Below are 18,372 nucleotides of genomic sequence, written 5' to 3'. Positions count from 1 at the left end.
GAAATTCCTATAGCTGCTTATAGCAACATAAGTGTTTTCCACTCCTATTGAGATAAAATTGGTATTACTAGCTACCCTCAAATCTCAGTTAGTATGGTAAGATTTGCAATTCTACTTCCATCTTTTCTCATATACCTATACAATATGGATACAGCTTAGAGCCTTAACCTGATTTACAGATCTCATCTTTGCTTTGTACACATTTGAAGTAAGTTAGATATAGTGAGTTGATCAGATATTGAACATTAAGGAATGAAGACACGTCATCATCAGCGCAATGTCAGTCATTTAATATTCTCACCCTTACAAAAATGAGCTGCAATCTAGATATAACAAGTCTTTCAATCCATTAACAGATTTATTTTAAATATCAAAATTTATGTCCACTGCATTGCAAAGCCATCTCTATACTAAAACCAATGTTAAAATGTCACAGTTAAAAGTCAGTTTTGCATCCAAGGAGAAAGGTAAAGAGAAAAACTGTTTTATGTTTTGGGGTGGGTTTTTTGTGTGGGTGGGGTTTTTTCTTTCGGTTAAGTTCAAAGACGCATGCTTCCAAAGGGCTGATCTCTAACAGACCAGCAAGTGCTTAACAAGTGTTTCCACTTGTAGCATAAGAAAGTATTCATTTAAGTCCTTTAGGAAAAGGTCATCAGGAAACAAAAAGCGAGCTTGATCTGTTTCAAATGTGGAATATACCTCTAACTATAAGAGAATGCAGTCACCATGACTATCAAGTGACATACCAAGAGATGAGTACCCACATACACAAAGTGGCACTGGCGGATTTTAACATTTGCCTTCAGCAGCAAGAAAAAAGGTCTGCGAGTAGGACCTTTCAAACTAGAACACAATTGTGAAAAAGCATTTATGCACAATTTAAGAAACTGGTTTCTGCTACTGGGTATTTATAACTAAACGTCTACTATTTAGAACTCAACTTCTGTTCAATTCCAGAGTGAAACAGAAATCCTGCACCCCAGAAACATAAGAACAACCACAAAATTGTCAGAGGCTCTGACAAACTGCCAGAAATATTAATATCATATCAATGAATCAGACAAAAACAAGAACCCGATTGAGTAGAACGCTGTGAAGGAGAACATGCATTCACCAGCTCACAAGCTACATTTTGTATTGATGAGAAGGGACTTGAAGAAACATTTCAAAATCCCAGCTGCAAGAAGAAATTCACTTTGCAACCCAAAAGGTGGTGCCTAGTCATTGGCAAAAAAAGACTATGTGTTGTGATGACGCTGTTCAGCTGACAAGAGAAATTAACTCCAGACCACTTGTTGCCTTTAGAGCAACGTGCCATTTTTTCCACAAGTGCCAAAATGTTAGCACCACAGACTGGCCAAGCTCCAATTTGTAATTGCTTTCCGAAGCCTTAAAAGTTTGCTGCAGTTTCAGATAGAGCATTCTTTCCTCGCTGGTATCATTTGTTTTTCTGGGATCTAATTAGGTTTCAAATTAAGATTAGTTCAGACTTTGAACATAAAATAATACTCAAATGCAGGACGCGGTGTATTTACTTTACTTGCTGCACTCTACCTTCCAAGTCAATATTGAACCAGTGCCCAAGAAATAAGAAGTGGCACAGTCCTTAAGAAAAGATGCAACTGGTGGTCACAGAATCACAGAATGTTAGGGATTGGAAGGGACCTCAAAAGATCATCTAGTCCAATCCCCCTGCCGGAGCAGGATTGCCTAGACCATATCACACAGGAACGCGTCCAGGCGGGTTTTGAATGTCTCCAGAGAAGGAGACTCCACAACCTCTCTGGGCAGCCAGTTCCAGTGTTCGGTTACCCTCACCGTAAAGAAGTTTTTCCTCATATTTCAGTGGAACCTCCTGTGTTCCAGCTTGCACCCATTGCCCCTTGTCCTGTCAAGGGATGTCACTGAGAAGAGCCTGGCTCCATCCTCATGACACTTGCCCTTTACATATTTATAAACATTAATGAGGTCACCCCTCAGTCTCCTCTTCTCTAAGCTAAAGAGACCCAGCTCCCTCAGCCTCTCCTCATAAGGGAGATGTTCCACCCCCTTAATCATCTTCGTGGCTCTGCGCTGGACTCTCTCTAGCAGTTCCCTGTCCTTCTTGAACTGAGGGGCCCAGAACTGGACACAATATTCCAGATGCGGCCTCACCAGGGCAGAGTAGAGGGGGAGGAGAACCTCTCTCGACCAAGTCATTAATGAATATATTGAATAGTACTGGACCCAGTACCGACCCTTGAGGGACTCCGCTAGACACAGACCTCCAACTGGACTCTGTCCCATTGACCACCACTCTCTGGCTTCTTTCCTTCAGCCAGTTCACAATCCACCTCACTACCCGATCATCCAGACCACACTTCCTCAGTTTAGCTGCGAGGATGCTGTGGGAGACCGTGTCAAACGCTTTACTGAAATCGAGATAGACCACATCCACAGCTTTACCATCATCTATCCACCGGGTTATGTCCTCATAAAAGGCTATCAAGTTGGTTGAGCATGACTTCCCCTTGGTGAAGCCATGCTGAGTGCCCCTAATGATCCCCCTATCCTTGATGGGCCTAGAGACAGCACCAAGGACAAGTTGTTCCATCACCTTTCCGGGGATGGAGGTGAGGTCCTAACTGCTTGCAGTCAGAGAGCATATGACACTTCCTCCAGAAGTTAAAGAAAATAACCCCAGTACACCAGCTGGGATACCAGTTCTTAGAACTATATTCTGCTTATTCAAGTTCTATTAGCAGTATTTTAGATACAGTACCCACTTTCTTGTTTCAACTGTTGTACAGTGGTGCTGCCAGTGGCAAATTATTGTTTGAAAAATTCAGTAGTGGATAAACTGGCACACAACACAAACCCTGATTACAAGGCCAAGGTGCATATGAAGTGCAATCTGACTTTTACACTCCACTCTGCACATCTCATTATGAAAATCCTACAAAAAGGAGTGGAGGAAAGTGTTAATAGCTTTTATTTCTTTATCTTAAATATGACATTTGAGTGGATAATTCACATAAGGACTGATGACCTTGGCTTTCATTTATCTTGGTATGACTGTGTACTCATATGGACAGAAATATTTTCATAACTTACTGAACAAACTACTCCAACAGAATATTATTTTAACAGGCAGTAATAAGCGATATCTGCAATTACATTTTTCACTATGTTGTATCATTTAAGTTTACTACATGAAAGAAAGAAATCTTTTATTCATATCTTGTGAATTCTTACTCACACAACAGAAACAAACTGATTTTACTTTCAATTTCCAAGGTCTTTACGCCCAATGTAAGGACTGCACTATAAATCATGATGTAAAACACACAATAAAAAACACATATCAAGACTACAAGGTGTCTCATTTGTGAGAGTACAGACTGCATTCATTATGACACCATACCAAGGAAGTTGACATCTGGTCTTTAATAAATATTATGTGTTTATGCAAATACAAAACACAAGGTGTTCTTTCAGAATAAGGATACCTCATTCTGAACCAGTGATCTAAACACACACAGCAGAAAAACGTTTCTTTACTAAGACTCACACTCACTTTGTATTAGAACAAAGTGGTATATATGTCTCTGCATGGAGAAAACCGATAATGGAGTTTATCATACAAGAGCCCCTAAAAGCAACAGGCAACTTATGGGATGCAATAGGAATAAGAAAGTTTTCTTTGGGAATAACCAGACAGAAAGCATAGCCAGGCAGTCCAGCATCAGTACTTACGCATCATACCTCTGCAGTGCTGTCACTTTGTTCTTGTTCTTGTCAACTGTACCCGTAGATAATTGGAGAAAGTTGGGGTTTAGTTTGTATAATTCTTGCAGTAGTTTCTGTTCATATTCCTGGTGCTTACCCGCCTAAGGAAAGCAAAACTCACAATGAATGAATACTGGTTTAATATGTATTTTTATAAATATATATAAAAAAAATAATATATAAATGTATGTATATATGTCCCAAAGCTTAGTAATGGAGCTTTAACAACCTAACAGGTCACTCCTGACAAACTCAAAACAGTGCTTCTCAATCGCAGCACAGAAGTGATCTCAACAAATCTAAAGCTTATCTAGAAATCTCTTGGATGTATTTACCAGTTTCTTATTTTTTTTTGAGACTTCTGAAGCAGAAAAATAGTTGCAACCTTATTAGAACTTGCTCCTCAGTTCTAGCCAAAAGCGTCACAATATACCTTCTAAATTATAAACAGCTAAATCTCCAAGGCAGCCTGCATTTGATATATCAACCATATTAAGCTTTTCAGAAGATGGGAAGAAGCAGAGAGTCTCTTTTAAACCAAAAGTTCCAAAATGGAAGTCATTTTATATTGGCTTCATAAAAACAGTTGAGGTGGTCTGAGTGTTAACTATCATGTGACATGATAGTTATTCTATATATTCTGAGCAATAACCGATAAATCATTCTTTTTAATAACTTAAAAATTGAAATATTCTTTTAACTAATTGAATTAATTGAGAACAACTGCTTGCTTTCAGAAATTGAGGTGGCCCAATCCAACTCCAGAATATTGAATCTGGTGAATGAAGGAAGAGAGTATTTTTCAGTCTAGCTTATCTATGACATGCTGTGGCTAAATATTTAAAACAAAACCAGCAAGATCCAACCCCCCTAATATTTAAAATGACATCTGAAACAAATTCAAGACGAGCGTTCACATTTTTTGTAGGTTGCTATACCACTCCAACCTATCTGCAAGTTAAGTACTGTAATAAATTGAATCAAGATGCAAAATAGAACAGTGAATTTGAAGTTGTCAATAGCTTTTATCTCCAGTTTCCAGATAGGAACAAATGTCCTCTAGCAAAGGAAACGAGTGCCAAGACTTGTGGTCAGGGTTTCTGAATCTTAAGCCTGGAACACATATGTTATTATCTATCACATCTTCAGTATTGATTTAAAAGCTCTCAAACTACTTGTATACCTAAAAATTAACATTTGTACATTACTTAATTCATTCCCTTTATAAATGTTTTTTGGAACAGGAATGGAATTGATGCACAGGCAATGTGGACATCCTCCTCGAAAAATATTACAACTGAAAACTACTACTTGCTTTTTAAAAAAAAAATTATCAGGAATATTTGAGAAAATTCTAAAAACAGTACTGCTGAGAAACTAAATTCCCTTATGAGCTTCTTCAGAAGGGCAACTGCATATTCCATTTGAATACTCTAAGTCAGTCAAACTCTATAAATATCTCCATTTTTTTCTACTTAATTCTCTAGTTCTCCATTACTGGTTGGATTCTGAAAGTGTCTTTCTCTATGTAGTCAACCTACACAACCCTCAAAAAAGACAATGAAACATCTGGTGTATGCATCATCTTACCCACGTTTGTCATTGTCTACACCCAAGCTACTACCTATAGTAGAAAACAGTGTGGTTCTAGAGTGTGGTTCACCTAAATGCAAACTTCATGAGATACACTACACCCTGGAAATGGTTCTTGAGCCATCAATAGAATATAAGCAACTAGCTGAGATGCACAGATCTGCACCACAAACACTGAACAGCTCAGTAAGAATAAACCTCCCTGGATATCTCATCTTGTTTAAGACTTCATTGACAAAAGACTAAACGTCATGGCCAGGAACATCAGACCAGTCCTAAGCTCACCTGTCACATAAATGTTAGAAAGATTAAAATCCCATATAGGAGCTTGCAGTAATTGCGCTTTATTTATAACAAGCAATCCAGAGGCCAAACTTAGCATCTCCAACCTACCTTACCTAAATTCCCATCTTCACTTTCAGAGATTTCCTGGAGTTCTACCAGTTCTTTTCAGTTTGTCACAATGTTTAGTTCTATTAACAATTATTGAACCTAGAATGTAAGTTCATGCACTAACAATCTTTTTTTTTAAATAGAGAATCAGTCTGTGACAATGAACATTCAATCTCATTAAATGGACCTGTAAATTCATTCACACTAACCCAAACTCCAGAAAGCTGGTGCACTGAAAGCACAATGACTTTAATAGTTGCATTATTTCCAATGATTTCCAAGAAAGCAATATGAAATCAAGAAGAAATTTTAAGTAATGTAACAAGGAACAGGACACGAAGATTCATTTAAGTAACCAAGATCAAGTACAACCCACTCAAGACTTCTAAAGGAACCCATATGTGAAATTGAATTCCTGGCCCAGCTATGTAGCCTATCAATTTAACTGGCAGTTAGGCCAGAGGACATTACAGATTGTCATTGCCTTCTACAAAAAGGGCTGTAGAAAAGATGCTGTGAACTACGCCTGCTAAGTTCAATCTCCATCCCTCTTAAGATTATAAAGTCTATCAAAAAAAAAAAAAAAAAAAAGTAGCTCATGGATAAACACAATCTGCTGGGAATGAATCTAAACATCTTCTGTAAAGGGGAATCCTACTTCACTAACATGATGGAATTTTATGATAGTGTCAATAAGTATAAATAAAGAGGATCCACAAAATTTTCAAAAAAGCTTTTGATAAGGTTTCACACCAGAAGTTATTTACAAAGCTGCCCTGGCATAGAGGAAAGGTTCTTGTGTGGACTGAAGCTGGTTCAAAGATACGAGAGGCAAAAGTAAGACTTACTGGTCACTTTTACAGTTCAGAAGCAAGCACCCTTGAGGACTGATGACTGGTATCAGTTTTATGCAACACCATTGGCATGCATAAGAAAGGAGTGAAGGGCAAGTTCTTTGCTGACAATACCAAGCTCTCTGGGCAGTAAACTGCCATGATGATAACTAGGAACTCCAAAAGAATCCCAGAGAACTCAGCAAACAGGCGGCAAACACGCTTCACCAGAGACGTGTCAGGTAATGTACTAAGGGAAAAGTAGCCTCAACCATACTAACACTCTATTAATCTGTGAACTGGTCTTTACAGCTCAGAGAAAAGATACTGAGGTTACTGCCAACAGATCTCTGAAATTGTCAGTTGATCATGCACCGGCAACCAAAAAAATGTGCTGAGCATCATTAGGAAGGGCACTTAAAAAAAACAAACCCCACACATCACACTACACACGATATTGAGTACTGCTACATTAAACTTTGCTTGCCCCACATCATGAGTATGACGCATCTGACCTCTGCATCTCAAGGAGGACACAGTTTGAAGGTAGAGAAGGGCAACAGAAATTATCACAGAAAAGGGTGGAACAGCTTTACAAAGAAGTTTAAAACCCCAAAACTGTGATTTGGAGAGAAGGCTGAGAGGTAAGATCAAGTTTTACAACATCACAAAGGCAATGGATAAGGTGAATAAGGGTTTTGCTTTCAGCAAGTACTACAGTGCTAAGGTTAGGGGACACTTGACAAAACGTACTGGAGATCAGTTTAACACAGGCAAAAGAAAGCACTTCACAAAACAGTTGGTGAACTTCTGGGGCTTGCTGCCACAAAAGACTATAGGGTTGATAGTTTCAGCAGGTTCAAAATGGATTAAATGAATTCATGGCTGACAGCTCAAAAAAATAAAAAGCCTAGACAGGAACATACCCTCAAACATGTATAATATAACAGATCTAGGTGGTGGGAGAAATACAGGGAAATGAACAGGGAAGGCAGACTCGTTTGCAAGCTCTCCTTAGATTTTACCTCCTGCTGCCATTATCTGTGACAAAACATATACTACAGGGACTATTCATCTGAACCAGCAGGGTATTTTTTAATTTATGAAAATGTAGCTGAAATTCTCAGAAATAACTGCTAATTTGTGGAAAAAATGTTTAATTGATATGGACATTCTTCCTTATTCTCTAGCTTACATCAGCCTAACTCATGAAATAAAATCTACTTGCACAACATTTGTGCTAGCACTAGGAGTGGGGACCACCTGCTTCATGGACAGACCACATGCACAAATGACAGCATGGATGCAAGGCTGGCATACTTGAGATTGAGTTTAAAAGCTTTACCATACCTCATGTAGATGGACAGACCCAGACTCAAAAGACCTCAGAATGCATCAACTTTGAGAAAGTAAAGCTACTCATTTACTTGCTTCCCTACCCTAGATAATGAGCATTTTGATGTCAAGATAGTAAAAAAAAAATCCCTGCATCAGTATTTATGCTCTATTACAATTACCCTCAATGTTTTATTTCCAAATGGTTTCTATACCCTTCACAGGCTAAAACGGACATCAGAATTCAGACAGCATGGTCAAATCACAGTATAAATAGTTAAGCCATGATAACTGCCCACACACACAAAACCTACAGGAAAACCCAGATCTGCATTAATTTCTTTCACAGAGATTTAAAATAACATATGTTACCTTGCATTGGTATGTACAAAGGGCAAGTAGCTAACTCAAGGTTATTTGAATTCTTGGCTAAGAGTTTATCTCCATCTTTTTGACTCATGAACACCCAGTGGACTTCTCAGCTTTTAAAAGCAGCATGCAATGAAAAAATTAACTGTTTACTTCCAATATCCAACTGGTTAATCACCTTTTGGATTTCAAAATTCATCTCTGCCATAACATTCAGCAAAAGACTACATTATACTCATATTAGACTAAATTATATACAGTAAAATACATACACGCCACATTTCATATGTTTCCCATTCATTGCACTTACCTGCATTTCTTCTTTTGTGAAACTGGCTGCTTCATCTCCCAGTTCATGTAGATACATGCAGTCTGGTTTTGGACACTGCATATTTTTTAGAAAATAACTGCAATATTTTGTTGTACCTAAAGATGCCTGAAAGAAAAAAAAAAATCATGACTTAAGTACTGGAGGTTAAGAATGCCTTTTACCGTATAAGAAAAAAAAGCTATATTTGCAAAAATTCCCAAGATTTGGAGTTCCATCATAACGCATTTTTTGATGCAGATGTGCTAGGAAGTCCATTTGTAAGAAATCTATATACTTGAGGATTAGATAATTAGGATGTATTTCTATTTTCATCCAATCAAACAAACTAAGAGCCTCGGTAAATATTTGCATTCATAATCATAAGAAGCCAAACAAGCACTATGAGTTTGTATTACATGAAACTCGCTAATGGTTTGTAGCAGGGTTAGGAAACGAATATTAACTAGATGATTTTCTATAGCCACCAATTTGGCCAAGTCAACCTGAATAGCTGTTTACACAGATACAAAAAGGAAAAAACTTGCATTTCCCAAGGGAGCTTTTGAGAGGTGTGGTGTTTGGACTACAGAAATGCTCTGTAAAAGCAAATAATCAGGTTTTCACACTGTGCTATTAAGCTATACAGCAAAAAAAAGCCACTGTGGGAAGGGGGAGATGGTGCATCTCTTTCTTTGCCTTAAACTTTTGTTTTAAGAAGTTACCTGCTAACCCCCTAAAACATTGCCTGCTGGAAGCTCACTGAACTTCCATGTTGTGATTAATGCTAGGAAAATAGGGCAAAACACAATAAACTGGACGTTTTTGTTCATCAACACAAGCATATCCATACAAATAAAATTTTATACTATGCACTGATATTAGTATCCTAGCACATATACACAAGAACATAAAAAAATTGCCACCTTAAGTGTTCTGCCATCTACCACCACATTATTGACGCACTGTATGGCTCTGAGAGCATCTTCTGACCGGATGTAGGTTACATATGCACTGGCACTTGGACCCTAGAAAGAAAACATACTATATTTTATTTTATTTTTTTCCCCCCCCCAGACACATCTGAACATTAAGTTGCTTTTTTAGCAGCTCACTTAATAAACTTGTATATTCATGGCTAGATGCTTTTAACAGGAAAACTGACAAAAACCGTAGAGTTCATAAAAATTTAGATATGATGCATAAAGAATGGGGAAAAGAAGAAATTCATCAAAATGTTGCTTCAAAGTTCTAAAAATACTTAAAGGTATTTTATCCCCGAAATGCAGATTAGTGAATAAATGCCACATTGCTGCTTCTTTGAATGTTCTCATCCTGTCTCCCAGTTTTTAGTCTTTCTGCATTGCATCTTGCATCCAACTTTGAGAGTCTGGTTGGACAATGCCTCAGTAACTTAACAGTAATTTGATTTTTGCAATGCTGTATTTTTTTTTCCTTTTTACTTCTTTAACCTGTTGCTTAATCAGAAATAGGGAGCCCCAGATTCACTCTGCACACGTGTACTTTCTTTATACAGGAATAAAAAAATCAGAAGGGCCTATGACTTACCTGTGAGCCTGCATATGATGTGCTGTTATTAATGACAACTTTATGTATTTTACCAAACTTCCCAAAATATTCTGGTCGTTTCAAAACCTACAAGAAGAGAAAGTTAAAGTGGTATACTGGAAAGTCAATTCATACAGGACTGTACTTATTCTTCTGTGTGTAACTGTGCAACTAAAGCCATTAACTAATAAAAAAAAAGAGGTCTCTTCTACAAAGAGGAGGAGAACATGCAGATGTAGATTTGTTTTCCAATGTAAAACATGGGTTACTTGCAATACAGAGTATGTTCCCACTGCAGTAAAGAACTTAAATGAGGAATATCCCACATTTTACGTTGTATTTTTTAAATTTCTTTCGATACTCAGATTACCCAAACCCTACACTGGCAAGACACACCCCATTCAGCATGAAATATTCCTGTATGTAATCTATTTATAATTTGAGGAAAAAATAAAAATCATATTCTTTCCGGTTTTAAAATAAATAACCACCTTAAACTTGCATTCAGATCTATTAACTGCTAGGAACATAACATTGAATCCTGACTCACTTGTCCGACTCCAAAGAGAAAGACAGTAAACCAATTAGCTCAAGATAGCCTCAAGTTTTCAGAAGACCTGACTAAGTACAAGACAACAATATATGACACTTCCCAGGGGCAAGAAAAAATGTTTCAGAACCAACATCATGCTGAAATGAATGAGTGGATATCATATTCCTGAAGAAAAAATACTCCTGTCTTGCCCTATTTCTAACTTGCACCAGTTAGTAATAACACACCATTTAGGGATCCTGTGCAAAGCAGGAACATCTCTAGCATATTAAGCAACTCTCCTGAATAACGGTTATCATAGAATGGTTTCGGTTGGAAGGAACCTTAAAGATCATCTAGTTCCAACCCCCCTACCATGGGCAGGGACACCTTCCACTAGACCAGGTGGCTCAAAGCCCCATCCAACCTGGCCTTAAACACTGCCAGGGAGGGGGCACCCACAGCTTCTCTGGCCAACCTGTTCCAGTGTCTCACCACCCTCACAGTAAAGAATTTCTTCCTAATAGCTAATCTAAAACTACCCCCTTTCAATTTAAAACCATTCCCCCTCATCCCATCACTACATGCCCTTGTAGTGGCATCAACCATCATCCCCAAGTTCTCCTCGGGGCTGCTCTCAATCCATTCTCTGTCCAGCCTGCATTTGTACTTGGAATTGCCCTGACCCACATGCAGGACCTTGCACTTGGCCTTGCTGAACTTCATGCAGTTCGCACAGGCCCACCTCTTAAGCCTGTCAAGGTCCCTCTGGATGGCATCCCTTCCCTCCAGCGTGTTGACCGCATCACACAGCTTGGTGTCGTTGGCAAACTTGCTGAGAGCCCACTCAATCTCACTGTCCATGTCACTGACAAAGATGTTAAACAGGACCGGTCCCAATACCGACCCCTGAGGAATGCCACTCGTCACTGGTCTCCACTTAGACATCGAGCCGTTGACCGTACCATAACTCTTTGAGTGTGACCATCCAGCCAATTCCTTATCCACTGAGTGGTCCATCCGTCAAGTCCACGTCTCTCCAATTTAGAGACAAGGATGTCATGTGGGACAGTGTCAAATGCTTTGCACAAGTCCATGTAGATGACATCAGTTACTCTTCCCCTATCCACCAGTGCTGTAACACCGTCATAGAAGGCCACCAAATTTGTCAGGCACGATTTGCCTTTAGTGAAGCCATGCTGGCTGTCACCAATCGCCTCCTTGATTTCCATGTGCCTCAGTATAGTTTCCAGGAGGATCTGCTCCATGATCTTGCCAGGCACAGAGGTGGGACTGACTTGCCTGTAGTTCCCCAGATCTTCCTTTTTTTCACTTCTTGAAGATAGGGGTTATGTTTCCTCTTCTCCAGTCCATGGGAATTTCACCAGACTGCTACGACTTCTCAAAAATGATGTATCGTGGCTTAGCAACTTCATCCGTCAGTTCCCTCAGGACCCGTGGATGCACCTCATCAGGTCCCATGGACTTGTGCACCTTCAGGTTCCCTAGATGGTCTCAAACCTGATCTTCTCATACAGTGGGTGGTTCTTCATCCTTCCAGTCCCTGCCGCTGCCTTCTGTGACTTGGGTGGTGAAGCTAGAGCACTTGCTGGTGAAGACTGACGCAAAAAAGTCGTTGACTACCTCAGCTTTCTCCATATCCGAGGTAACCAGGTCTCCCGTTTCCTTCCGGAGAGGGCCCACATTTTCCCTAGTCTTCCTTTTGTCACTGACATACCTATAGAAGCATTTCTTGTTGCCCCTGACATCCCTGGCCAGATTTAATTCTATCAGGGCTTTAGCTTTCCTAACCTGGTCCCTGGGTGCTCTGGTTACCCTGGTTACTTGTGTGCCAGTGGAACTGGCAATACATCTGACATATTTGTTATCAAAAGCCTTTCTTTTTCTATCCTCGTGATGGAAGGAGCTTCAGAAGCACAGACTAGTCAGTCTGAAACTAGACAAGCTAACGGTATTTCTAGGTCTAGACAATAACCTGAGAGGTTAAAAAGGAAGATCTGTTTCCTCAGCTCCATCTTCATATTAACACTAGATAGTACAGTTAAACTGCACTGATCAAGAACTTCTTTACCTAACCACCTCCACTCCCTTCTCATGGGAATATCAATGCCTTCAAGATTTAACAGCATTAATTACATTTGGAACATGCTGTAGAACTACAGGGCACGTTGTTTAGACAACCAGTCACTCACTGGTCTCTTCTGACTGCTCTACACTTGATCTACACCCTCTTGAAAGATCCTACACCCACCCTTGGGCATCATACCAGAGGAGAGTGACAATCCTGAGTAAAGCGGAAGAGTTTCTTCAAGTGTCTTGGAGATTATGTTCCTGATAAGATACAGCAGCATGGCCTTCACAATTTTCATAAGGGCACGTCAACAGAAGTAGATCCACTTGTACTTTGTTATGATCCACAGATCTATTTCCAGAAACAGCAAATAGGAGCCAATCTCCCCTTCCAAATCATCTTTATTTGTGCAGGAGTTTTTTCCTGCTTAAATGGAAAACTTAAATTGAATACTTTTTTTTAGCCCATCTCTCTCTTTGAGTCTAGGTTTCTTGGAAATCAAGTCATCTAGGTGCTATATGCAATATTCAGTTATTCAGTAAGTACACATTATCTTCTGGGATGTCAGCGAGAACTCTGCTACTACGAAACCTAGTACAACCCCTGCCCCTGCACTTACTACATCAATAAACCCACTTCTAATTACTTCAAGTATTCAGTGTGGAATTACCTGAGGTTAAAAAAACTTAACTGTAATATACTATTATTTCTTACTCACAAATCCTCTGTCTGGTCAAAGAAACCAAATACATTTTTCAGTAATAAATAGCACCAAGCCACCGTTGACATTTGCTTGCAAATACTTGTTGCTATATTCTTGCAGAAACTGAAGTTTTATATGCCAGATCAGTTTAACTTTGATTCTTCTCTTCCCTTCACATGCCCCCTTTCTTTCCCCTCGACTAAATGCAGTTTTTTACATTTTTTTCTTTCCCAGCCTACCAAAATGCAGCTCATACTCTGTGAGTCCTCAGAAACACACTTCTATTTGAGATTTCTGCAAACAATTTAGTCCGATCAGATGAATTTAACTTGGCACAGTAGTTTTGAAGACATCTATCTTATCCTGTAGTACATTTCCTCTATATTCTAATTCAAGGTACTTTTACTCATTAGCACTAATTCCATTAGCCACCTGCAGCTGACTGATGATGGAATTAAATAAAACTTTTTAAACACAATCCGTTTTCTCAAATGAAGAGCTTCTTTTTGATGATGAAGAGTAGCAAGCCAACTCTTTCCTGGGTCTTCCCCTTACTAATTTTTTCCACTCAACTGACATCACCCTCATGCTCCTTCCTAGTTACACTTCAAGTGTTGGCTTTTTTATTCTGTCTCTACAGGTTTGTGCTACACTTTATATTTGTTCTTTATAATCCAACCGAACTCCCATTTTAGAATTGGTGGTGCATGACACAGCTGCACAGAGCCAGCAGATCCAGCCTAGGAAAATGAGTACCTAAAAAAACCCTTAAGCTTATTTTTAGCTTAACAACAAGCCATTTTTAAAACAAATACAATTTCCTTAACAAAAAACAGAGCATCCGTACTCCCAAAAGAAAAGACACAAACACTTACTGAGGTTATTTTGGAGGAGGAAGCCAAGAAGGTTCCCTTAAGAAGGGCCCTCAGCAGCAGTGAACCTTTCCAATGTTGCTTCGTTTTGTACCCACCAGGGAGACAGATAAAGGTGGGCACAAGGGTATTCCAATGGTTCCTTGACAGTAAGTTAAGAGCAAGATCTGCAAGTATGAACTGCTCACCTCTGGATCTGCTAGGCGCTGAGATAGTCCTACCACAAAGACAAGGTTCTTCTGTACAACCCGTACACTGGCCAAATGTTTGCGATTCTCTGATATCTTCTGTTTCCTCTCATTTTGTTTCTGTTTCTTTTCATTTTTTATCCTTTGCAGCTCTTCCTGGGAGAGTGGTTTGTACACTGCTGGATCTTCTGGATATGGCTAAATATAACAAATACTATTAAAAACAACCCATATAAGAAAACGCATTTGAAAATCATTAATCCTGGTGTTTCAATGCACAAATTTCCTTCTTCTGTTATACTGTTCTGATGGTTATGGCCAGCCACATTATAGAAGCAGCATATTCAGTCCTTTGGGAAAGATGAACGCCTTGCATATTTTCATGGAACTCTCCTATTTGTAGACATAATACTGATTTGGGCAATAGTCACATTATAAAACAGCTGCCAGGTCAGCTTGGTAACACTACAAGCAACTGCAACCTGACAACCAACAGATCCTGTTAAGATTTCACTAACATAGCATAGCAGGCAGGGTGAAAGCAAGCCCTGCATATACACTTTCTATTTAGTTGTCTGATACAGATTTGGATATTAAAGTGCCTTAACAAAGTAAAGACTACAGGATAAGAAATCAAAATACAGATATAATTTCAGTGTCCCACCAAGTTCAAGACAGTAACACCATAACACAGCTCGATCTTTATATGGTTAACTTCTCCTAGTGAAGAGAGAGCTTTCAATACAGTTACTGCATACTGATTTAATAGTATTCTTGCTATGCCTGTGTACCAGTTTGAAACTTGGGCTTTGTCTTCCCTGGACCAAGGTGCATTTTTAATCTCAAGATTATCACCTATAGATAACTCCTCGAACACAGACATAACACCGTAGATTTTAATCTCAAAAATATCTAGCAGAAGTACAAGTGTCCTCAGAGTTACCTAGAAAGGTTGCTCTATTCATGCAGAGCATTGCTATAAAGGCCTGGCCTTGTAGATTACAGTGCACTGTCCTCTGCCCCAATTACTCCTCAAAGCAGTCCCATATTCCTTACCTGTCCCAGTTTTCTCAGACTGAAAAGCTAGATTTCACCCTTTGTACACAAAGCAATGCTAAGCACAGAAGCAAGTATATATAAATATATCTCAAACAAAAAGAAGTGTTTCTAAACACTGAGATGAAGTAAAAAATGAGAAGAGTACAGGAGATGTGCATTAAGGTAAAGACTTAAGATAGAGAAGTTAAGCTCACCAGTACGTTGCACTAAGGTCTTTGCTTGTACTACCATAACCAAAGGTTTCAGCGTGCAAGTAGAACAAAAATGAGTTTAATTTTTTCCTGACTGTCCTCTGTTAATGGTAGAATACAAAACTAGTTGTCATAGTAAATGACCTGAGAAAAATCTACAGAAGCAGGTGAAAATAAGGTTTAGGTTAAAAGCATATATTCCTCATACTTGCTCGATGCTACTTAAAGAGCCACCAAGTGCTCAGACCTGATAGCCATCTTCGTACCTCCCCAAACAAAACAAGATCCATTTTACAGTTAAAAGTTTAAAATTCAGCATCATTATGCTATACTTGAGACATCTTCTGGAAATATCCTTCAGTCAACTTCAGTAGATGGCATCTCATGGTTAAATAAAGTCCTCCGGAACATGTTTTTAGTATCACAAAAGAATTTAAACTTGTAAGATACTTTAGCAGTAGCCAAATGTACACAACTAAGTCCTTAACATGAAAACACAATAAGGACTCATGTTACCCTTGAGGAACAGTTAAAACTGTACAGTTTATTAAAAGCTATGTTATTCACAAGTAACGCTGAATACCTTACACAGATTTCACAATGTACTTGATGAACAGCAATGACCTGTTAGTAGAGTCATTTGAGATTAGCTATAGCTAATGATTATCTTGAGTTTTAACACATGTACATATGAGGACTTCAGAGATCCAGAGTAATTCTGCAAGGCATTTCACTTACTTAAGGAGCTTCTCAAAGTCTGTGTTAGTCAATCATGTAGAATAAAGAATAGATATCGTTTTGTTTTAGGGAAGAGAAAGAAAGCTTGGCAAAGACAGAGTTAATTCAGTTATCACAGTCAGGCTGAGTTCAGGTAGGAATGGGAAGAAAACAAGTGCACCAGTATAAGGTAGATATAGTTCCAAAAATAAAATGGCTTGCCCTACATCAAGTGATGTGGTATCATACCCACAATCCATCCTTTCACAGATTAATTTCTTCTCCACATCCCATACTATGCAAGGCAAGGCTTGCATGCATGCTGCGCTCTGGTACTGCGCAAGAAAAGAATTAACGGTTTTCAGTAGGTTCAGTAAGGCTCCTGAAGATTCAAGAAAACTACAGCAGACAGTGCCAAAGTTCATCAGCTTCTTTCTTGCCAAGTATAGCCACATTCAGAGCATATTCTCAAATGAGAAGCAAGTCAGACAGTATGTTCCTTCTCTGTACAGCTGTTTGCTACTGGAGGTCCTGAACATGGGTCAAGAAACCTCCCAGCAGCTCAAGCATAAGCTTGAGCAGATAGTTTATTTCTTCGTAGTAAAACTTGTAGTTTGTATTTGTACAGGAGAGCACAAGGACTACTGGGAGGCACACAACTAAACAGCAACTTCAGAATCAGAGAAATGTCTTCGTCTCAGCAGAAAGTACGAGACTGCCTGAATAAGGATTTTAGTCATTAAGAAGTAGCAGCAGTTGATTTGCCACCATGGATAACAGGACTTGTTTAAGCAACAGAATCATCAAAAGTTCTCACTAGATACTGTAGAGCTGTATTATATAGTAAATGTTTCATATGTATGTTTATCACTCTTACAACATGTTTAATGCTTCTAAGGAATATGAGTAGTTGGATATCCTGACTTACAGGACCTGTAAATGAAGCTGCATGTACCTCTTGAATCCCAAGAATAAATCAGAAACCCAATCCGAAGATGTGATTGATAGATGATTTTCCTATCTATATATAAGGTGTGGCATGATGACAGGTAAGAGATATTGCACGCTTAAGGAGGGAGGAAGGCAAGTAAGCACAACATCAACATCTCAGAAGTTAATTCTAAAAACAATAAGTATTAGAAATCCTGTTCCTTTCAAATAAGGACATAAAGTCAGTCTACAAACAGGACAATAAATTATTTCATCTTCAGAGTGATTGCTTCCCACAGTGTTGAAGTTCATGAATTCAGATGATAGTTCAGCTACAGACAGAATGCACGCAGGGAAGGTGGGTGCAACTCAGCTCTGAAAGCCAAGCAAGGTGGATTGACTGCTGGTGTATCTCACAGTAGCACTTCATCTGTTGTTTGCTCTCGGTCCAACCCTACAAAATAGGGGTAGGAGGACCACAGGTACCAGAAGCTCTCAGGTCTTGGAACAGCTAAAGTGGCAATGCTACTGACACAATATACTTTTTCACCTACTATCACTGATTCCTTAGCTGGTAGAGGATTTGAGATCCAAGCAAAGTAGCTACATCAAGTGTTATCAGCATTAATGTTATTTTCAGATGCAAGGCATGAAGAGATGTCAACATCACTGATTCACTAAGTTTAGCTGACACTCAAATTATACAAATCCTCTTCAGCAGAAACCATGGAAGCCACCTGAACAAGATGTACCAACATGGCAAATGACCAGGATTTTGTTTACACTAACTGCAAGTTGCTGGGAGTCCCACAAGAACTTCAACAAAAGTTCAAATATCTCTTCTTTAGTCTCATTTCTTTAATCGGAGATGGCCCTTGATGAATTCTCAGTCTTTCTGACAAAGTTTGTCTTGTCATTTAA

At 39.0% G+C, this 18,372-nt stretch overlaps 1 protein-coding gene across 8 annotated transcripts in view; it reads right to left on the bottom strand.

Annotated features, from left to right (window-relative positions):
* The window catches only part of CNOT4 (CCR4-NOT transcription complex subunit 4), an 85,271-nt gene that overhangs the window by 25,976 nt on the left and 40,923 nt on the right, over positions 1–18,372 (bottom strand). For 5 of the 8 annotated variants that reach the window (XM_068401547.1, XM_068401546.1, XM_068401552.1 and 2 more), the window contains exons 3-7: positions 14,555–14,752; positions 10,168–10,254; positions 9,525–9,626; positions 8,602–8,727; positions 3,736–3,869 (exon numbers count right to left, since the gene is read on the bottom strand). In XM_068401547.1, coding sequence (XP_068257648.1) covers positions 3,736–3,869; positions 8,602–8,727; positions 9,525–9,626; positions 10,168–10,254; positions 14,555–14,752 — 647 coding nt within the window. The remainder of the gene's footprint in view (positions 1–3,735; positions 3,870–8,601; positions 8,728–9,524; positions 9,627–10,167; positions 10,255–14,554; positions 14,753–18,372) is intronic. The other 3 variants (XM_068401548.1, XM_068401550.1, XM_068401554.1) reach the window with 1 other exon arrangement.

Source organism: Nyctibius grandis, chromosome 5, assembly GCF_013368605.1.
Source record: "Nyctibius grandis isolate bNycGra1 chromosome 5, bNycGra1.pri, whole genome shotgun sequence".
Classification (NCBI taxonomy): Eukaryota; Metazoa; Chordata; class Aves; order Nyctibiiformes; family Nyctibiidae; genus Nyctibius; species Nyctibius grandis.
The sequence above is the reverse complement of the archived record's forward strand: the minus strand, read 5'-3'. Positions and strand labels throughout refer to the sequence as shown.